Below are 22,916 nucleotides of genomic sequence, written 5' to 3'. Positions count from 1 at the left end.
TGAAATCAAAATTGACCATACTTACTTTGTTTGCCTAAATTGATCGTTTTGTGGTGAACAATTCATCCATGCAAGTCAATCCACACAAAAAAATTTTTTGGCTTCGTAATCTTTAACCAAAATCTGAAATTTCCCCTCCCCTCTGCGTTGGAGGACCTTGCCTTATGACGTAGGTTTCACGGTTTGGGCGTCTTCTTAACATCTGTAATCATGCCCCTCCAACTGACAGTAGACAGGCTGAATGAAAACACCTACTTTTCTAGATCCAATCAGGTGCTAGTTGGGAAAAAGGCCACGCCCACCATTTTGCCTCATTTAGTATTCCGTTTCTCTCGGAAATACGTCACAACACTGGAGAAAAGTCGTTTGCAACTTCCGGTTCACGGGGACTTTAAAATGACTTAAAATACACATAAAATAACGAGGCAATAATTTGCTCAATAAAGATTGTTAAACTTTACAGCACAATCAAATACTTGTTTAATATTGGTCGATCAACATTTAAATGAAATGTCCACTTAATCTTTAATATTTGGCCACAGGAAATGCTTTGGAAATGCTACAGGCACTGTCATTTCTTGGACAATAAATGATGGACATCAAAACATGCAAACTCCGAGCAGGGTTATACATTTTTATTTTGAAACTGCGATGAACAACAATTTGCATATTTATAAACATATCCATGTATTCTCCTGTGTTGACATCGGCTTACAAATGATTTGCCTAACAAATCTGGTGAAATGACGCGCGTTGCGTTCAGTCAACTGGCCAAAGTGGACAGTTGGAGAGACTGTTACACGACACGTCACTGCTGAAATCTAGTGTTAATGTCAAGCCCTGTATGTGTGTATATTTAACACTCTGTTTTGTATGTCCACTGACTCCTCGCAGAACCTTTGACTGACGTGTGTTATCAGCCCAGCGATGTGTCGGCGGCTAGCCCCCGCTGATGTCATCAACTGGGGGGAGGAGTTTATTTTATTTTATAGTCTTATATGTTGATATAACTCAGATAAAACTTGACAGATTACATGTTCTTATTATGTATTTCCTCATACTGACCTATAATGTGTGTGTGACACCCGCTGCTCTGTATCATGGTGCAAGTTGCACAACATTTTGTCAACAAAAGCATTGATTTACCACAGTGCTGTTTGTATTGTTGGTTCATGAGTTCAAGAGAACCTTTGACTTTGACTCGCTAAACTATGGTGATGCATCAATCACTAAATTAAAAATGAATTCATACTTGTTTTTTTTTTTTACATTTATTTAAAAAAAAAAAAAAAGTTACACCATGCACTTATAGTGCATTAAAAATCATTATTACACATTTTCACTTTTGCTTTGTGCAAAGTTATTATCCATTCTCTTTTATTAAGTAATATGCTTAATAATTTACATATCAGCTTGAAATATATAACAGATTACATCCTCAGAAGCTCTTTTGAGCAGTGGTCATTTAGGCAGCCTCACAGAAACCTGTACGATTAAAAAAAAGCAAAAACACATCAGCCCATTTCGATCTTTTGCATATACTGAACAATGTCTGATCATGAGTGCATATTCGTGACGAGGCTCAACCATCTTACCAGAGTGTGTAACGCGTCTGTATTTGCCCAGGAAGCAGATCTCCTGTTTCTTCTCCGTCACAATCTTCTGGTCTTCAGGCCTGAGGCCGTCAGGGTGTCGGGAGAATATGAAGGAATAACCATCCAGGCAGGTTCCGTCCTCATCCAGCTCTCTGCAGGAGTAGTGGATGGCGTAGTTATCGTAGTCGGTGTCAATGATCCAGTGGTCGTCATCTGTGAAACGGTCACAAACGGGTCATGAGCAGATGACCTAACATGAGATTAGCACATGATAAATCTACACTTACGTCCAGTCTGGAGATATGCAGCGGCTCCCCAGTATTTCATCTTGAACCTGGCGGGGTCTTCGGTATCTTCAAATGTGCCAAACATGTTGGCGCACATCTCCCAGTTGCTGAAGAGCAAAGACGGCATGCGAGAATTGAATGGTTTTTATTGCGTAAGTGCACGACATCAGCATAAAATCCCACTTAGACTCACTTGAGAATGATGACTCTGCCAATAGCGGTGGCTGTCATGGTTCCATCGTCCTCCACTTTGAAACTGGCAACAATATTATCGAGAAGGAAAAGACCAACAGGGTCTTTCTTGGCCACGGCATACCATGTTCCTTGATACTGCAAGGTCAGTGGAAATGTATGAGGAACAAAAGCTCAAAAACAAGATGTGGATTGAAGGGAAATACTGGTTGACTTACCCTCGTCCTGTCAAAGTCCTGTTTGACGGTGATGTTGCTGACCAGACAGTCCTGCGCCCAGCATGTGGCCAGGACACAGAGAGCTATGCAGAACCTGAGCATGGTGCTTCTGTGCTCGAGCTGTGGGAAATGAGTAGAACAGTTAGGAAAACACCAACAAATGCATCGCTCGGCCGTCCGTCAAACACATCCTAAAGTGCGTACCTTGATCCCAGTATCTGAAATGCCTATCGCTCAGCTGCGGCTGCATTTATATAGGGCCAAGATTCTGGGACCCTAGATTCAAAACCCCACCCAACGACCCAAAATTAGGTCTCCAGCATCCCTGTCATTGGACAAAAGCCATTACATAACAGCAGTGTTTCAGGTCTCTGTGTAGAGCGCGGTAGCGTTGACCTCTGCTCCCCGAATGTGTTTTTCTTCAGGTTGCAGCTGGATTGTGCAAGAGCTTGAGCTGAAGCTAAAATAAACGGAATTCTTCAGCACATGCCGGCTTGTGTGCATTTCTGATTCGCGTTCCCTGAAGCCTGTTCAATAGGGAACATTTCAGAACCATTTCATTCAGGTTTGTAATTGTAACCAAACGACTTATATTTGCCAGCTTACACACTCTAAAAAATGCTGGGTTATTTCAACCCAAATTTGGGTCAAATATTGACAAACCCAGTAATTAGTAGTTAACATTTTAAATTACATTTTTAACCCAACGTTTGGATTTGTCCACATTTGACCCAAATTTGGGTTAAAACAACCCAGCATTTTTTAGAGTGTATATATATTTAAAGAAATCTTTATTTTTTTTTATTCAAAGAATCAGAACCCAGGCTCGAACATGAGGCCAGGTTCTGATTCTTTGAAAAAAAAAAAAAAAAAAAAAAAAAAGATTTCTTTTTTGGCCTTTAAAAGTAACCAAACGACTTTAAGGAAGGGGAGGGGATATGTCCGGAAGGGGATATTTGTACTTAATGACCCTACAAGTTCAATTAAACCAACATAATTTGAGGAACATACCGGTACAATAAAGGTGTAACTAATAAAGTGGCTAACAGAGTTCCTGTTCATGGATGGGTTTTGATTCTTTTGAAAATGGCAAAATAAATAAAAATTAAAGATTTTTTACTTTTCCTTGTTAATAACAGAGAACTAAGTGATTGTGCTGTAGAGTATTTCATGACTCTTTTTAGTGTCATTGACATAAGTTACGTAGCTGGTTTTGCAAAACTAGTTTTGCAATGACCTAAATTCCTGGCAAAACCTTGAAAAAAAAGGTAACTTATGTAACTTGTTACAACACCTCTTTTTTTTTTGGGATGTAAATACCGGTAAGGCAGCAAAACATTTGTAAAGGTGACCTACAATGCCATTTTGAGGTAAAACAATTAAAGGAATAGTTCACTTAAAAATGAAAAATCTGTCATAATTTACTTCACCCTCAATTTACTTCAAACCTGTATGAATTTCTTTCTTCTGCTGAACACAAAAGAAGATATTTTGAAGAATGTCGGTATAACCACAGTTGATGGGCCCCATTGACTTCCATAGTATTTTTTTCCCTACTATGGAGGTCAATGGGGTTCATCAACTGTTTGATGTGTTTGAAAAAAACGTACCGACCACAAACTTCTGAATGTTATATTCTCCCTGGAGACCGGGTGAGGGTTGTAACACTTTTTGCTTCAGCACTTATAACTCGCTGAATTTTTTAGCTTGAGTTCTCAAACTTGTATACTAAGTACCCATTTGTTTACTACAAATGGAACCAATTCAGCCCTCTACAAGAATATCACAGACCTCGTGAGTTGATGTCAAATACATGGTGTTCCTTTGTTACAACCTACCCCACTACCGGTGAAGGTTATAACACATGCTGGGGTAAGTTGTAACAAAAGACAAAAGAAGTAAAAATGGATGCCATTCCATATGATATTGTTCAAAAACAGATTTATTGAAATATAAGAACAATGTCTCTCTCTCTCAATAACAGACTATGTCTGTTTGACTCGTGTGTGTCTGTGTTTAAATTTGTCTACTAGAACAAAGTTACTTCACAGTACACTTAATAATAACACTAGGCTACTACAATGTACCTAATTAAATAACATCTTTGTAAAAAAACATCTGTGTGTGTAAATTAATCTACTAAACAAACGTACTTAACGGTATACTTAATAAACACTACTACAATGTACCAGATTAAAGAACATCTTTGTACATCTTTAAGTCTAACAAAAAATAACGTCAATGTGCGTGTGAGTGTGTGTCTATGTGTGTATATTCTTAATCAGAGTCACAGTTCTGAGAGATGAGTGATGCTGGTAACTGTACAGGCTTGATGGGCGCATTTCACCCAAACCTTCTTTGGCTTTGAGTTGTTAAATTGCTCCATGCAAACCACTTTATATAAAACACTGGCAGAGACACCTCTGTCAGTCTTTCTTTTTTCCATGCCCTAGTTATTCTTTAAAAACATTCAAATCAAGAAAATTCTTAGTTATATTCTTAGTAAGGGGATGGTTGTAACACTTTTTAAATAAGTCTTACAACCCACCCCACCCCACCCCTGTCAGCTAATGTTTAGCTAGCTGTATTAGCATAGTGGTGTGAAATTAGCAGGGGGGAAATACATCACATATTGCCTAAGAAACGACTATTTAATCTAATATAAGTCATACAGTTTTATCTGCAATTGTACAGATACTAAACAAAATATATAGTCTTGGTCAAAATTTTTACTTTTTGACCTCAAAATCAGTTTTTTTTTGTTTTATATATATATTCTGCATGTGCCTGTTTCCAGCCTTGACAATCACCATGATGGATCGGGGAGGTTACAACACTTCCCATGTTACAACCATAGGTTACAACCTCCCCCGGTCTCCCCTATGGTAAAAATCTACAAATTATTACTTCATATCATTACACTGCATGCTCACTGGAATACTGGATTCTGATTGGTCAATTTGTGTGACTTTCATCTTTCTTATGACATTGTTGTGCAAACAATAAAATTGTTGTAATTTATTCAACATTCATTTACTTTAGTAAGTGCCCATGTTAAAAAGAGACTGGCTGACTGTTCATTATCTGTTATACTATAACAGAAAACTAATAGCCTAACAGAGATATTGTGATGTCATCGTATTAAAATGATTTTTATGGCCAGTTTGCAAACAAACGCCCTTTAATCTCCCAACGCTTTATTTGCAACGTTACTAATACAAGTTAAGTAAAGCAGATCTGATATCAAGCTAACTAAGCCTAATCTCAGCTCATTAGATCTTGATTGTGTAGGCTGACGATGACCAGCAGACGACCCTTTTTAGAAGTTTGTTTGGGAATGAGGGGGTAAACATCTGACAACTCTGTTTCGGCTCAAAGGTGATGATGATGGATTAAAGTTGTCTTGAATATATCAGGGTCAAAAATTGAAGACTTTACTGTTAGGCTGAGGCCTGATATCTCCGTGCACCACTGCTCTGCTCCAAGCCAAGATCACTCAATAAATACATGAACGCACTTGTTTGTTTTCGTTTGCATGCATCAGATTTGGTTACGAACAGAGGCGGGGTTTACCTGAGTCTGGAATGATTCTGTCAGCATTAAAGACTTTTAAATAATTTACCTCAAAACTCACTTTCATGTTTGAATGCCTTCTGTTTGTGATCTGATGTGGATTCTGATCACCGTAAGTTAGAAATACTATTTGTACGCGATGCAAAAGATATGCACGCTAACCATTACCATAGTCTATATGAACGCTTGAAGAAATCAGACAAATCATAATGGTTATCACAATCATGTTTTTATTTGATCTGTCAGTAGCCTACGCTTTATACTGGACTATCATAAAATAAAGCAACTTTTTTTTCCGAGAGCTTCCTCTGTTTCTCTGACTGAAAATATAACTAGCCTACTGGGAGAGAGCTCCTCGGGTCGTATTTTTGATGGCATATTTGTAGAAATTATCATTCTTTCTAAATGTGATGTAAATATGTGCTGTAGCCTAACTACCAAATAAACAGAAACAGTCTCGAATAAGTAAGTGTGTCTTTCTTTTGTGAAATAGACGGTAAACCACTTACTGGCTACTGTGACTAATGTGCAATTTTGACACAAATTGATTAATTATGATCAATCACTTTTTATTGTAAACCTGTGGTAAAACATCGATGCTTGTTTGCTTGGGTTTCAAATATTCAAGTAAACCACAAAAATACCAGCAAACGGTCGCTTTTATCATGTTTGTTTTGCGATCACGCTGTTTCCAGTGATTTCTTTCTGATTAGTTTTCTGTTAAAACTTCCATTTGTCGGTGCATGATGGGTTTGTGTGGCGTTGTTCCAGAGAGGAGAGTTACGGGCAGGTTTGAGTGAAGCGCTGCAGAGCTTCTGGCCCGACAGTAGGCTACTGGAAACGCAGCAGATTTTGGGCCCTGATGCTTTTACCCCGGCAGGCCCGTTTAAAGCCCTGGCTCGCACTGACCCGAAGGTGGAAACACAGGTAATGTGAACTTAAACGTGCCAAGCCGAAGCTCTCTCCCTACAAGAGAGTATATCCTGATAATCACTTTTACTTAATCCTGGATATACAAAGCCAGGTACATATGATGCTTTTTCCTTTTACATACCGTATGGCTGCTACCTGATCCTTTCCTTGATAGAAAAGAAAAAGGAGACAGATCCCTTTATTTGTTTGGCAGACTGACAGACAGACCGCATCGGTGTAAATAGATCAGGTGTGCAGCATCACTCCTGGGTGCAGAAAGGGCAAAAGAGCTAATAATAGCCCGATTCAGAGAATCTCTCTTCTTACTGGGAGAGCTTGAGGTTTAAGAAGGGCAATGCTTCAAAGAATTTGCGTTTGGGTGGTTGGCATATCATTTGTTAACTTTTTTGTATTTAAAATCATGGTTTTAAGCATTTAAGTGTAAACACTTTTGACCAGCAGTGAATACAAGCTTAATAACAAGTATACAAGTATATTTACAAGTATAAAAGCTTAATTTTCAGCAGCTAGGAATCAGTATTAAGTCCGGTGTCAAATTATCCTTCAGAAATCATTCTAATATTCTAATATGCTGATTCAGTGCTCAAGAAAAATCTTGATTAATCGATATGCCAGCTCTATAGGCTACGTAACTAAATATGCCAGTTAAAATGAAAATGTTGAAACATTTTTCCACAAATGTATTATTTTAGCACGGATATGAATATCTAAGCATGTCCAAGGACTGCAACTTCTCTCCTTGTGCACATACTGTGCCCATTGAACACACAAGCGCTGGTGATGGTGGTGGTGCATTAGATCAGAAACACCGTCGGTCTAATCGACAGACGGATGATGTGACAAATATTATGTCATGTGCCAACACTTTCACCACGGGAGAAAACTGGGGCGTTCGGCTATGACTGGATTGTCTAACATAAAATGATCAGGGTGGGGATTTGCAGGTTAAGGAAGCTTAGGGGTTTAATGTCATGACGTCACTTTAATTAGCGGCCGCTTTGATCCCTTCAGCCTGTAAGCCACTATTCTCTGGAGGAGACCAGCACTGGAGGATGCACCTGTCTGAAGCAGGCCACTGACAAGCTTCACTTTCCAGCCTGACATCCCATAAGTAATGAATCTGTGAGCACAGAAGCGCACTTCAAAATGGCAGACAAGGATAGTGTGGAAAAGTACTTGGAGAATAACCCACAGTTCGCCAAAGAGTATTTTGAGAAGAACATCCGATGCGAGGCGCTCGCCGCCGCTTTTGCCGAGAACCTTGACATCAAAGATCCGACCTCGTTCAAGGATGTCAGCCAAATCCAGGAGGCCAACATCATCTTCGACATGGTCAAAGACATGCATTCGCAGCCCATTATGGAAAAGGCCATGCACAAGGTCCTGCAGAGGATATGTATGCTGGTGAACGCCGACCGCTGCAGCTATTTCATAAACCGAGCGAGAAATGGCATCCCTGAGCTCGCTACGTGTCTTTTCGACGTCACCCCTACCTCGAAATACGAGGCCAACCTGGTCAACCCTCAGTCTGAAATTGTCTTCCCTATTGACATTGGCATAGTTGGCCAAATAGCAACCACGAAAAAACCAGCTAATATTCCCGATGTCAAACAGGTGAGTAAAAGAAGTAAAGCTGTCTTTCATTGCTCCCCTAGTTATTCTTTTCTTTAAAACGTAATTACACTCTGCAAATAACAAACATATGTGTTAAACACAAACACAATAAATCCAAGCAGCATACATAAAAAAAATAAAATAATTATAAATACTTTTTAAAAAATTAAATAAAAACAATAAATGAATAGATAACAAAATATACAAAAAATGTTAGCACAAAAACATTATCTATAGTATAGTTCATGGAATGTTTTTTTTTCCTGAAATGTTTGTGTTTTAAATGTTACTACCTTTTTCAGAACGTTCAGAGAACATTCAAAAGTAACGTTCCCATAATGCAAAATGATAAAATGGAATATGGAAGTTTTCATAACTTAGAACATTATAGCAAACGTTCTACATTTTGGTTGCTGGGTTAATATTGCTGGTACTTTAAGGCATTCGTCATTTTTAAATGCCACAAATCTTGTAGCAACTTTTGTGAGTAAAAACTTCGACAAATTTAACCTCTTTGTTTTGCATGAAGACCTCGTAATTTTTTATGACCAAGCAGCCACTGTAATTTCCTGTAAACCCTTTAGTGTTGTTTTTAAATAGCATTTAGCAATATGTAAATTGTGTTCAAAATTGAAGAAAAAATATTTTAAAAGGCCATAAAGCAGTGTTTTATATTCCTAATAGATTACGATTTATGCAGATAATACACCGTAAACATATTATGTGGTAACATCTAAAAAAAAGTGTTTTTATTGTAGTCAAAAATATTATTATAATATTAATATGACTTAATCACCTAGACTACATTAGGTTACAGCAGTGAAAGTCATTATTAGTTCTGGGAGAAAGAGCTCCTCAAGCCAGAACTGATACAAAAATGAAAATAATTAAAGATACTACTAGCATTGTGTTTAATCATGGCACACACATGGTGGTGCAACCTCAACTTAAGTGTTCGAGACAGGGTTAAATGTATTAACCTTCGACTTACATAACACAGAAGTGTAAATTTAGGCAGAATTAGGACCGTTCACACCAAGGACGATAACTATAAAGATAACGATAAAGATATCGTTCTAAAAATCGTCCTCAATATTAAAGGATAGCAGAGTTCACACCACAGCTATAACGATAACTGCACAGAGAAACGATATCGCTGGAATCACTATCAGAACGATTTTATCCAGCTAATGGACGATAAAAACATTGACAGCCAATCAGAATCCTTCCTGCTTTAAAGAGATCGAGCATTTAAAGGTGAACTAAGTAACTTTTTTACCTTAACCGAACAGCTTTGGAGTCATTGTAATGTTTATATTACTGATTTCGTGTTGAATGGTGGTCGTCTCGCACCCCCCTGGTGCCTGTGAGCCGCAAAACCACCCTTGCAACTTTGGGTCGCCGGCCTCAGTGTTAGGAAGTACCGTGTGATATCAGGTCTCGCGAGGTAACGAATTGCTTTACGGCAAAAAAACAGATCTGATAAAATGAGCATCAAACAGAAATAACCCGGCACCGTATACATGTGGTGTTCGAGGCGCACATACCGATAGTTAAACAGGGCGCGCGCAGCTCTTATAGCGGGGCCATACCTTATTTCCACTCGTTACAGCGTCCATCCTACTGAACAGGTACCGGTGTACAGGGGGAGGGGATCCGGCCGTGAGTGCGAGCCATCTCTGCGTTGAGTGCTATTCACGACAGTACAAGTACTCCACAGCGACTCTAGGGGTCGCTGTTTGACAAAAACGGAATTCCTACTTAGTGCTGCTTTAAAGTGGCAGACAACCACGCGCTAAGAATAAACAGAACGATATCGTCCGCTGGTGTAATTCTTGGGGTGAACGGGCCTTTAAGAACTCAGTGACAAGAGAAAAAAAATCCAAATGCCTTATTAAAAGAGATTATTAAGTTGTTATTGTAGTTATTCAAAACGTCTGTTCAGCAGTTTAAAAATAGGCATATGTAATAATATTAATTATTCAAAATACCTTTACTTTATTTGGTCATATTTTAAAATGTCACCAAATGATTAACTGAAACAGCTTTCGCATAATGATATTCAATTCTGTCGAAATAAATATGTAAATAATTTTTAAACATGTCAGATGTAGGTAGGCTAAGTTACTGTCTAAAATGGCGGAGGGGTTAATGTATATTTCGTAGTAAGTAGTTTTTAACCAATCTAGATTTTAACCAATTTTTCGAATACAACCCTTTCCTGTCTTTGTTCCTTAGAATCCCAAATTCAGTGACTTTGTGGACAAGCAGACAGGATACACCACTAAAAACATGCTGACTGCGCCTCTCATGAGCGGGAAAGACGTACTTGGTGTGGTTATGGCAATAAATAAAGTTGGAGGAAATGAATTCTCCAAAGCAGACGAAGACGTGAGTATGCTAGCTTGAAATATAACATCAATGTGAAAATCTTTTTTTAAAACATTCACAGTATACAGATGTAAAGCAGAAATCAGTGTGATACTGACCTCAAAATTTGTGCTGAATCGGCATGACCAGATCGTTATGTATGGGTGCGTCACATTTACCATTGCTCGGCAAAATTTCGATTATGGGAGGCACTTCCGGTTTGAAGTTCCACTCAAAAAGAATGAAACAAATCATTGTATTTCATAAAGTTGCTCTACAAACAATCAGTCAGTTTGACTAAGAGAGCTGTAAAATGTGTTCTATTTTCAAATGTCAGGAGAATAAAATAGGCTACTTGGTATTTGTGACATGGTATAAATGGATAGAGCTCTTTTCAGCCACTGCATTCTTTCCCTCCTTATTATTTTCTTTTTTCCTTTGTATCCTCCTGTAACACAGTATGAAAAAAAAAAAGACTGAACATTTGTGGTCTTCTCTCTTAACTTATGATAGATCCCATGAATCACTAGCCTGACTTCGTCATACTCATATTCTAGTCAGAATTCTAGAACTTCCCGATCAAAAAATTTTGTGGGCGGGGTTCGGGCTGGCATCCAGGCTAATGAATCACTGGAATGCACTCAGAATCTCTTGTTTTTCTCACCAAATCCTCAAGTGTCTTTCCAGGGTTGTTTTCAAACCGATGCTTTAAAACATAATTATCTCATCTTTTCCCTTCTAATCCCTATTAGCAGGGTTTACTGAAATGTTTCTAAAGCAATATTTATTGTCCCTCAAAATGACAGAAATCACTTTGAAATATTATCACTCAATGTTCCAGTTAATGAACATTATTGTTAAAGGCAACGTATGTTGCATACAGACTCATCTGGAAAACATCTGCTGTGTACAAACATCTGATAAACATCTTTAAAAGTCAGTTTTACATACATTCTAAATCATAAACATCATAAAGACGTTTTCTAAATGTCTATTTAACATCTGACAGGAAATGTCTTGAAACGTTTTAGCAAAAATGACATCTTGCAGATGAAAAACGCACATCAAATAGACGTCTCCGAGATGTTTGTGTGCTATCAGGGGATGCTGTAGTAATTTGTTAATGCTTTTACACTTCGTCATGGGCCGTAGGAAAAATGTGGATAGGAATCTACACGATCGGGAGTTCACCACGCAGATTTCGCTCGTTTTCAAGTAACCAACAGAAAGCTTTTGAAGCGATTTGAATAATGTGTGAGCATTGCTTCATACATCTCTATGCTAACTGACAACGGGCACCTAATTGACCTTTATGTTCGCTGAAAATACGCCAATGTGACCGTACCTAAGAAGTCACCATGAAATAGAAGTTGCCATAGTCTTATCTTCCATATTGTGATGAGTGAAACGACTTGTCGAACAAGAAAAATTTGGATTGTGTCCATCGGGAATTGATTTGATGATTGTGGTTTGCTATTGGTCGGCCTCATGTGAGTGACAGGTTGTCCCGCCCTCATGCCAGTAGTCATCAGAGAAGAGACGTCGCTGCAAGAGGAAGGGGAAGTTATTTGGATTAAAGATTATGAGGGCGGGGCACATTCATTTAGATACAGTAATGATGAGGACAGATAAATTATTTATAACAAACACTGCAATATTCCATAAAATGGAATTTCATGTTGACTAAGTAAATGTGTTACAAATGTTTTTCAGCTCTTCTCCAAGTACATCATTTTCGCCACAGTCATCGCCCTACAGCACTACACTGCATACATGTATAATGTGGAATCTAGAAGAAGCCAGGTAATGCTGTGGACTACAGCACCTAATGATGTTTGACTGTGTTTTGAATCTTGATTCTGACTGTAAAGTGCCACCACAGGTTCTTCTATGGTCTGCCAGCAAAGTGTTTGAAGAGTTGACAGACATCGAGCGACAGTTTCACAAGGCCCTGTACACCGTCAGGACCTACCTCCTGTGTGAGAGGTACTCTGTCGGCCTCCTGGACATGACCAAAGAAAAGGTTTGTGACATCTGGTGAACATCCTCCATTTGGTCATTGATCAGTGGTTCATAAAACGCTCGACTTTGCTTTGATTGTTTAGGAATTCTACGATGAGTGGCCGGTTAAATTGGGAGACGTAGAGCCATACAAAGGCCCAAAGACGCCTGACGGCAGGGTAACACGTTTCTTTCTCTTCGGTAAACAAGTCAGTGTTACTGGCTAGTAGTATTATTATAACTTATTGTTTCTTCTAACAGGAAGTCATCTTCTACAAGATCATTGATTATCTGCTAGAAGGCAAAGAAGAGATCAAAGTCATACCGTAAGCATAATTATTTAATACATTAAAAGAACATAATATTTACTCATATTTTGAAAAATCACAGGCCACACATACACTACATGGGCAAAACTATTTGGACACCATTTTCTAACGAGCTTGGCTAATTATGTAATATCTGTGAGATCAAATCTTGTACAGAATTGTGCACAAGTCCTGAACCAGACCAGATACCTTTGGGATGAACTGTAGAGATTGACCAATAATTATTCCAATATAAAAAGCATTTTTCAGAGAGTTTAAAAACATGGGTGACACTTATGAGCAGTGTTGGTGTAATGCATTACTAAGTAATTAATTACTATAATTTAATTACTTTTCCCTTGAAAAAGTAAAGTACGGTATTACTCTTCATTTTTACTTCTTAAGTAATTACAGTAAATACTGTATTGGCTATAGAGCAATTCTATATAAAACAATAGTGGATTTAACATCGTCTGATGTTCAAATATATTTGTAATGTAATCTTCTCCCTTTAAATGCTTTGCTCAGTTCAAGAATCATTTGAATGAAATTTTATATAATTTATTTGAAATAATATAAAGAGCAGTTCCATGTTTATGCTTGTATTGTTCAACTAGAAAGTAATTTATAATAAGTAGTGCAATACTTTTTAGAGAGAGTAATTAGGAAAGTAATCAAATTACACTGTTGAAGGTGTAATTAGTGGATAGTAATTAATTACATTTTAGAGTAAGAATGCTTATGAGATGCACGTAATATTTGCTGCAGAGTGCAGACACACTCACTTTAAAATAATAAAATAGTGCTGTTAGCAGGTATTTCATAACTTATTTTTGACAGCGACAAAAACATGAATAGGCTAATTGGAAAGAGACTCTAATGTAATGCATTTACCGTTTTCTTTGTTGCTTCTAACAATGTCGGGAGAGTCGGGACACATGGGCATTTCTTCTCTCTTTCATTTTATCGAGTTATTATTAAACCCAGTGAAGCTTACAACCAAAGTCCCTTTAAGGCAAGTCATTTCACTCGGCGGCCATCTTTATAATGCCTCTTGGGCAGCTATTTCAGTCATGCAAGTACAGTTCCTATCTTTCTGAATGGAGAAACATCAACTTCTCCAAAGCTGTACTCCAAGCTTATGATTAAATTTCATATTTAAATCCGTTTGAACTTCTAACGGATGCTGTAGTGACATGTTGGCTTTACCAATTAACGATTTGGACTTTTATTTAGAAGGTGGCGCTTATTCCGTCATATTGTGCATTGCACTTTCTCCCATTCATAGTGATAAAAGTGCACAGTCTTTTTATATCTGAAGACTTTGTTTCAACACAGTTTAGAGACAAAGATTACCAACCAAAACGCTCAAATCTCTAGAGTGAATGGCCAACTAATACTTATTCCTGGGTTTACATTCAATACCTAAATTGTACTTTTAAACAAGTGATTACATTTATGCAAAGTTGATAGACTCGCTTTATTTATGTTCTTCATTTGAAAACATTAGACTGTTGTTAATATTGTTGTTGCTGCTGTTGTTATTTAAAAATTGCTTTTTTTAATTGTTGTGATTTGATGAAATTAAGCAAAAACAGAAGTAGAACAATAAATATCGGTTCTGCATATCAGTTATCGGACATACAAATAATTGGCATTGCTTATTAAAAACAATATCAGTTGATATCTAATGAACTTAAACACCAAGTGTAGTCCAGACAAGTGTGGTCTACTCAAAACTGTTCAGAAGGACCAACTCACTATTAAAGCTTATAGTTTTGAAGTGAAATACTCAACAGGTGTTTGTTTGTCTACATTCTTTTGCCCATATAACATACTAGCTTGCCAGTCTCACTTATTGAATGTTACTGCTTCCAGGGGCCCTCCTGTTGACCACTGGGCACTTGTTAGCGGCCTCCCCACCTATGTGGCTGAAAACGGCTTTGTAAGTCCAAAGCATTTTCTTTAACAAAATCAATAACTATGCAGCTGTGAAAGTACATTATCCTAAAACCATGTTTGATAATGTTAGTGTGGTTGGAAATGGATAGAGCTCAGGGCTAGATTGATTTTTCACCATTGTGGCCTTGAGCAACCACGTTAAATAACCGCTTAACCCAAGTTAAATACTTAATGGGTTAAACTTACCACCTTCTTGCCTATGTTGATGGGGGAAATCTTGTGTTATTTCTCTTTCTGCAGATTTGCAACATGATGAATGTTGCTGCTGACGATTACTTCACATTCCAGGTACTGTAAGCCATCCCAGGATAAATCCCTCTCAGAGCTCATATTATTCCTAATCCACACCTAAAATAGACACAAACCTGTTACCTTCGAAATAGATTTAAACTGAGCTCGAAAACACTTTATTTTGATTAGTTTAAGTATTTTTCCAATGATCACACTTTTAACAAACCTGTTTTAATTTGACTTTTTTTGTTTGCAACTTTTCAGAAAGAAGCTGTGGACGAATCGGGTTTCATCATCAAAAACGTCTTGTCCCTTCCCATTGTCAACAAGAAAGAAGAAATTGTGGGTATTGCCACTTTCTTCAACCGAAAAGATGGCAAGCCATTCGACGAGCAGGATGAACAAATTACTGAAGTGAGTCGTAAGATGCTCACCATCCATTTGGCTCCTTGAATCTTGTGCAGCAACACTAAAGTCTGTTTTTGGACTTTGTTTCAGGCCCTGACACAGTTCTTAGGATGGTCTGTACTGAATTGTGACACATATGACAAACTGAACCGGATGGAGTGGAAAAAAGAAATTGCACAGGAAATGGTCTTGTACCAGACCAAAGCCACTCCAGTTGAAGTCCAACAGATTCTGGTGAGGCATCATACTGTAAGAAACTGCAATCTGTTTTATTGTGTTGACTAAAGACTTTTTTTGTCTTGTTTTTGTCTTCTAGAACACGAAGGAGAAGTTTGACCAAGAACCTGAGGACTGCGATCAGAAAGAAATGTACAAACTCTTGGTATGATTTCCCCCCCTCTGAACCAATATACTCCTAGTGAACATATTATTGATCTGATATGTTCAATGATATGTTTGATTTTTAATGTATCTACCTGTATTTGAACACACAGAGAACCACCATTCCAGAGGCCAAAGATGTCGATCTCCTATTATTTAGTTTTAGTGACTTTCCTCTCTCTGAGGTTGACCTTATCAAGTGTGGCATTCGTTGTTTCTTTGAACTTGGAGTGGTGGAGAAGTTCAAAGTGCCAGCAGAGGTGAGACTGGACTTTACAAGCATTTCCACACAAAATTTCAGCGGACACTGCAACGGTCGTGATATGGCGTCATGCTCTGCGGCATCTTTTTTAAAAACATAAATATAGCAAATAATAAATCCAAAATGAAAACATATACAATCTACTCCACTTTCCCGCAATGCAGCAGATTTAAAGTTTGTGTTCTTTCATTTCAGAAAAGAGGTCACGCCGTGACTTATCGTTATTTTTTTTGGTCTACCAAACTTGAACTTTGCGAAATGCGACACTTCTTCACATGAGCTTGCGTTTCCGGTCTCCAGCATTCATATGCGTATGAATGGAATGAAAAGTATCGTGTGAAAGCTGATTTTCCAAGTAGCTCTCATCTTATTACTTAAGCCTATGTTTATTTGGCAAGTGATTAGCAATACACAGAAAGCTCTGCAGATTTCCACACCAATCAAATGTCCACCTTTCACAAAGTTTTACATATTCCCCAGCCATTGCAAAAATCTGGACCTGGCCTGAACTTAATACAAATTCGAATGCAACAGTTTGGCAACACGTGTATGATATTGTGAAATCAATAGCATGGCATGTTCCTTCACTTTTGGGATGAAACTTTTTTGGACTTAAATGCCGTCTTACACCAGGTCCTAACCAGATGGATGTACACCGTACGAAAGGGCTACAGAGATATCACCTACCATAACTGGAGGCACGGGTTTAATGTGGGCCAGACCATGTTCTGTCTCCTGCAAGTGAGTTTTTTAGTCCACACATCATGTTATTTACCGTTAAAGAGGTCAAAATATTAAATATTTTTTGCTTGGCTAACAGACCGGAAAGCTGAGAAGATACTACACAGACCTTGATGCCTTTGCGATGGTAGCGGCTGCATTCTGTCACGATATTGACCACAGGGGTACCAACAATCTCTACCAGACAAAGTAACTTAATATATATATATAATTTTTACTAATACTATTTTCCAATAAAGCAAGGAAGACATGTTGCTCACAATCCATTTCCAATGTAGGAGCGGATCACCTCTGGCCAAGCTTCATGGCTCCTCCATCTTGGAAAGGCACCATCTTGAATACAGCAAGACGCTGATGGCAGAAGAGGTTTGTTAGGCTACAAAGCACAAGTGTTCCAGAGATTAATGCAATGACCAGGGCCAACGTTATTTTTTTGCTCTTTTACAGAATGTTAATATTTTCCAAAGTCTGCAGAAACGCCAGTTTGAGACAGTCCAGCACTTGCATGATGTCTGCATCATTGCGACTGACTTGGCCTTGTATTTCAAGTAAGCGCTCAAGAGCATATCTTCACCTCAAGTAGAGCCACTCTTGAACATATCATACTGATGATGGTCCTGTTTTCTTCCCCAACACAGAAAAAGGACAATGTTCCAGAAGATTGTTGATGCCACCGAACCAATGTCTGATGAGAAGGAAGCGATCGCCTATGTGGCCAACAACCCCATTAGGAAGGAAATCATTATGTAAGCACCGCTTCTCATTGAAACCCTGCTACTTGAGAAAATATTGAATTGAGCGTTTGAAGACGTGTTGTTTGATTCCAAACAGGGCAATGATGATGACCGGTTGTGACTTGTCTGCCATTACCAAGCCATGGGAGGTCCAGAGCAAAGTATGTGCAACTTTGGTTATTCATGGTCAGGATTATCCAGTCCATGGGTTATTGTGAACCAATGGCGCTTTTTTTTTTTTCTGAAGGTGGCTCTCATGGTGGCAGCTGAATTCTGGGAGCAGGGAGATCTGGAAAGATCTGTGCTAGATCAACAACCCATTGTGAGATTGTGAAGATCAATTTCACCTAGTTTTGCTTTTGGTTTTCAATTGGTTGCATTATAAGAAAACTAGTGCCCGAATGAGAATACATTTCTTTTGAATCTCTTCTCAGCCCATGATGGACAGGAACAAGTCAGATGAACTTCCGAAGATGCAGTGTGGTTTCATTGACTTTGTGTGCTCGTTTGTGTACAAGGTAAATCCATCAAACTGTCAAGCTGGAATCAATTTGGTTTTTGCACAGACATCCGTGTAAGCAGAAAATGGGACAACTGTCCATAATGGCCTTTCCTGGAATGTCAGCACAACTTTGCTAAAATGTTCTGACAGGGAATGATGTATCGGCAATTACTGGTGGGCTTGTGAATGCTTGCAATAACAGGCCTCTTTTCTCATACAGGAATTTTCAAGGTTCCACAAAGAGATCACTCCCATGTTTGATGGCCTGAACAACAACAGGGTCCACTGGAAGGAACTGGCGGATATTTGGCAAGCAAAAGTGGACGCTTTGGAGAACGAACGAAAGCGACTAGAAGAGGAGCAGGCTAAAAAAGGTGCGTTGTCCTTTTTTGGCACTTTTATAGACAGGAATAGTAGATAAATGAAAGGAAATGATAAGGGAACTGGATCAGAAAATGGCAAGAATTGATTGCTAGGGTTTTCATCTGCATAAAATTCAACAATTCGTCTAACCAGACTAAGGTTGAAAGCATGTGTATATGGGATATCTTGTGCTAATCATAGCCATGGGGGACCAAACGTACATGACATAACTTGTTACATCAACTACTTCGATTTTTCTCTTGTTTAAACCCTGTTTTTTGGCTTTTCTTCACTGGAGCAGCTGGTGGTGATGATGGAGGAGGTGGAGAGGGAGGAAAGTCCAAAACCTGCACCATATTTTAAACATCATCCGCCAGAAATTCAGAGCCACAGAGAAGTCTGGGCCAGCTGGCAATCATGTCGAGGGAGGTGAAATGTGCTCCTAGGATCACTACATTTTCACCAGTTTCCTCCATTTTCTGTCTCATTTCCCTGGACGTACCTTCTCCAAGTGAACACGTAGGCATTCGCCAGAAATGGAAATACTGTACCTGTCAGGTTCTCTTTCTGATGGGGTGCCAGCCCTAGAGCACCAGCTAATTTTCACCAAATAGACAATTTCATGCTTTTTCCTAACCGTTGATTTCACCTTGACTGTACCTTCTAACGTCTCACTACACTGGAGGAAGTAATGCATATGCAACTACTACTATTTGCCACACAATGGTGGCCGAAACACAACTCTATACATATGTTGAATGTGCAGTAGTTCACAGAGCTTACTTGGAGTATGCGGCTTTTGAGTCCATAAAAGTTCTGTCATTATGAATTAGAGCAATAAATGTTAATAACTTCTTGACAGTAACTAATTGATCAAAATAGCATAATTCTCGAATGAATCCAGAATCATGTGGTGTTTAGCTTCTCTGTAAAATGATCATAGAAGCTTCCAATTTGACTTTTCTTCTTTTGATGAATTCACTCCCATTTAAAGGTGAAGTGTGTAATTTCTGTGCCACCAAATGAGTTGCAAAAATACTGACTGTTTTCAAGCAAGTTTCCTGAACGCTGTAATTGGTCAAACAAACAGATAGCCCCACCCCCAAACAAACGCCATTGGTGTTGCCAGGCTCTTTATTGTTTTGATAGCACCTTTTTTGGGGGGGGTAAAATGAACTTACAAATGACTTGCTTATAGCTCTCTCTGCCTACTAAACAGGAGAGAATGGATTTTAACATCCCATAAAACTACACACTTCACCTTTAAACTACCAAAAAGCATTTTAATACATATCAGTTGCTTTGTTTAGAGTTGAAGGACCAACTCAGTTGAATAAGAGCTTTTAGAAGCTGTGGCCGATGGCTTATTAGCAAGGGATTTGTAAAATGCACTCAGATCTCATGCTACAAGTCTTTCACACTGACAATGAGTTGTTCAATAGGGCGACGGCACTGCTAATGCTAAACATCTTGTGCAGCGTTAACCACTTGTTGCATTTGCGTTTGCTTGTCGCAGTTGTGTTTGGATGGATATGATACAGGACGTTTGGATTCTTAAAAGATACACTTTTCTACTTTTTTGTTCTTTAAGGAAGATGAAGCTGAGAAGGTGAAATGGTCTAATTCAGTGTCAATGGATTATGTATTCAGGAACATTCCAGCTGTGAAGAAACATTTATGACCAGAGCTTTGATGTTTGTTCTTTATTCGTTTAATGATACCTAAGCACTGCACATAGTTTTCAACCATAATGTATTATCGAAAGTATAACATTGAGTGTATTACATAGAATATCAATTGATAACATAGAGAGGTATTTGTTTATACCAAACGTTTAAATTACTTTTAAGGGGTATTCTATGGAGACACGAGCAAGAGGTACAAAATGTCAGGGAATTTTTAAAGAAAGTCATATGGTGTGACAAGGCAAGAGGGAACGGTCAGTTCTTGAACATGTGTAAACCTATAAGGAGATTTGAAGAGAGTTTGATGGGGGAGGAGCTCCTGAGATTCACTCAGATTTAATCTTTAAATACCATGCTTATTTAAAGCAGACTGCTGAAGCCTCTAGATATCTCCTCTGGCAGAAGGCACTAACCCAGTTCGTAAGGTCAAAGTCTCCTTTTTTCTGATCTTTTGAGAATCAGCAGTAGCATTTGAACTAGTAAACAAACTGTTTATTTCAGGTAGCTGCACACTGATATCGCCTGATGTCTAAACAGCTCATTCTGCTTTAGGAAATATACTCGGCCCCGATTTGACCAACCAAACAAGTGTATATAGCCTATATCAAATGACCACTGAAGAGATTTAGTAAATGTACTAACACATACAATTCTTATGCAACATCCGCTTGTTAGAAAAATCTGTTAAAGGGAAAGTTCGCCCAAAAATTTAGAGGGTTTGACATTTAAATGCAGTTAGTAGTTCCGGTGTAGTTAAACTGTCATGGGCCCTGTTATTGGATTAAATGCCTTAAAGGGATAGTTCACCTAAAAATGAACATTTTGTCATCATTTACTCACCCTCATGTTGTTCCAAACCTGTATGAGTTTCTTTTCACTGTTGAACACAAAAGAAGATATTTAAAAAATGTTGGTAACCACATGCCATTGACTTCCATAGCATGAAACAACCCAATAGAAGTCGATGGCTATCGACAACTGTTTGGTTACCAACATTCTTTAACATATCATCTTTTGTGTCCAACAGAAGAAAGAAATTCATACAGGTATGTAACAACAGAAGAAAGAAATTCATACAGGTGTGTAACAACATGAGGGATGATAAAATGTTCATTTTTAGGTGAACTATCCCTTTAAGGCCTTTAATCCAATAACAGGGGCCATGACAGTTTTACACCGGAACTACTAACTGCATTTAAATGTCAAACCCTCTAAATCCAGATCAGACAGTAGAGGCCAAAAGTGAGTAAATCTCATCTCAGGTTTATGGTTTGTACACTTTGTTAGGCTTGTGTATAATAATATGTACTGCGTCTTTTGGAGTGAGCATGGAACTGATATCCGATCCTCTTATTTACTGAATACTACCACATAAGATGCTGTAAATGATGTCATGTGAACAAATAAAAACATTATTCAGAGCTTTCTAGAGTAGTCTTTGACCACATCTGCTGTTAGTTTAAGGTCAGGTGACCGCACAGTCCTGTCAGGTTGCTTAGAGGGCATGTCAGGAAGCTCTCATGACTTTTCTATCATGCAGTGGATTACCTAATAAAGCTGGATCATCCCAAGGTAAAGAGGCTCAGGTAATTGGCTGACAGCCGAGACGAACGACTTTTCTCTTTCAGAGGATCTTATAATAAATATAGCGCAAAACGCTTCATGTTCAACTTTGAGAATTACACCTCATTTGTCATTTTACGTTTTGAGGAAATCCAGAAATGCAACAGAAGCCCAATCGCAAGGGCATCTGTCTATATGTAAGCATAATAGACGTGGATCTCATTGAACAAAAGGTTTTCTGCCCCCACCTGCCTGATTCTTCACATTGATTGGCTGGCAGCCACCGTCAGGTAAGCGGAGGCCCGGGACAGTTCGACAGTCTACCGTGACCATGTGAGCTTGTGCTGAGAGTTTGACGTGAGAGGTATAAAATAGAAAGCCTGTCTATTTCAGAAAGTCAGCGGTTGGTGCTAATGCGTTGGTGATTCCCAGGCAAAAGTGACAGAGAAAACAGCACATCAGTCAGTCATTGTGTCAACATTTAATGGGTCAGATAATACAAACACTTGATAATGTCTGATTGTAAACTCAGTCGCTAGTTAAGTTGCAATGGGTTCCTACAATGTTTTTATTGACATTGCTGCAAAAGTAAAATTATTTACTATACTTAAAGAGGAAACCCTAATATCTCTTAATAATAAATATGTGAGAGGTAAACATCATGGGCCTCAGGTAAACGTATTTTTATGTAAATGGTTGCATTATAATATATATATATTAGAGTTGCACAATTAATTGTTAAAAGATCGTGATCTAGATTCAAACACCCATTCCTAAATTACAGCGATTCACCCGTCTATTAATAACGATTGTATCAATTACATCGTTACGCCACTAGGTGTGCAAGTGACTGTTAAAAATGTTTTTGCCATTAAACCATTCATTCGAGATTCGTTCAAAAACGCTGATTCATACAGTAATGAAACAAGTGAAGTGTTTATGAGTCATTGAATCAGTAAAACAAAAAAACAAAAATGATTTCAAATTTAATTT

General features: G+C 38.3%; 2 protein-coding genes across 2 annotated transcripts; one reads left to right on the top strand and one right to left on the bottom strand.

Moving 5' to 3' along the window:
* Nucleotides 1–1,343: 1,343 nt before the first annotated feature.
* rbp4 (retinol binding protein 4, plasma) lies at nucleotides 1,344–2,442 on the bottom strand. The gene is made up of 5 exons (XM_056245981.1): nucleotides 2,293–2,442; nucleotides 2,076–2,212; nucleotides 1,883–1,989; nucleotides 1,596–1,808; nucleotides 1,344–1,485 (listed from the first exon to the last, which is right to left on the bottom strand). The coding sequence occupies exons 1-5, from the start codon at nucleotides 2,392–2,394 to the stop codon at nucleotides 1,466–1,468; spliced, it is 579 nt and encodes a 192-aa protein (XP_056101956.1). The 5' UTR covers nucleotides 2,395–2,442; the 3' UTR covers nucleotides 1,344–1,465.
* A 5,361-nt stretch (nucleotides 2,443–7,803) lies between these two features.
* pde6c (phosphodiesterase 6C, cGMP-specific, cone, alpha prime) lies at nucleotides 7,804–19,654 on the top strand. The gene is made up of 22 exons (XM_056245982.1): nucleotides 7,804–8,412; nucleotides 10,651–10,803; nucleotides 12,496–12,585; nucleotides 12,665–12,805; nucleotides 12,888–12,962; nucleotides 13,045–13,109; nucleotides 14,970–15,036; nucleotides 15,294–15,341; nucleotides 15,549–15,698; nucleotides 15,783–15,926; nucleotides 16,009–16,074; nucleotides 16,187–16,333; nucleotides 16,969–17,076; nucleotides 17,156–17,265; nucleotides 17,355–17,442; nucleotides 17,524–17,624; nucleotides 17,715–17,822; nucleotides 17,908–17,971; nucleotides 18,058–18,132; nucleotides 18,245–18,328; nucleotides 18,533–18,686; nucleotides 18,977–19,654. Exons 1-22 carry the CDS (start codon nucleotides 7,945–7,947, stop codon nucleotides 19,036–19,038), a joined length of 2,568 nt encoding a protein of 855 aa, XP_056101957.1. The 5' UTR covers nucleotides 7,804–7,944; the 3' UTR covers nucleotides 19,039–19,654.
* Nucleotides 19,655–22,916: the final 3,262 nt, after the last annotated feature.

Source organism: Rhinichthys klamathensis, unplaced genomic scaffold (assembly GCF_029890125.1).
Source record: "Rhinichthys klamathensis goyatoka isolate OS25496 unplaced genomic scaffold, OSU_Roscu_1.1 h1tg000035l_1, whole genome shotgun sequence".
NCBI classification, from domain to species: Eukaryota; Metazoa; Chordata; class Actinopteri; order Cypriniformes; family Leuciscidae; genus Rhinichthys; species Rhinichthys klamathensis.
Note: the sequence above shows the minus strand (reverse complement) of the source record. Positions and strands in the feature narration are given on the sequence as shown.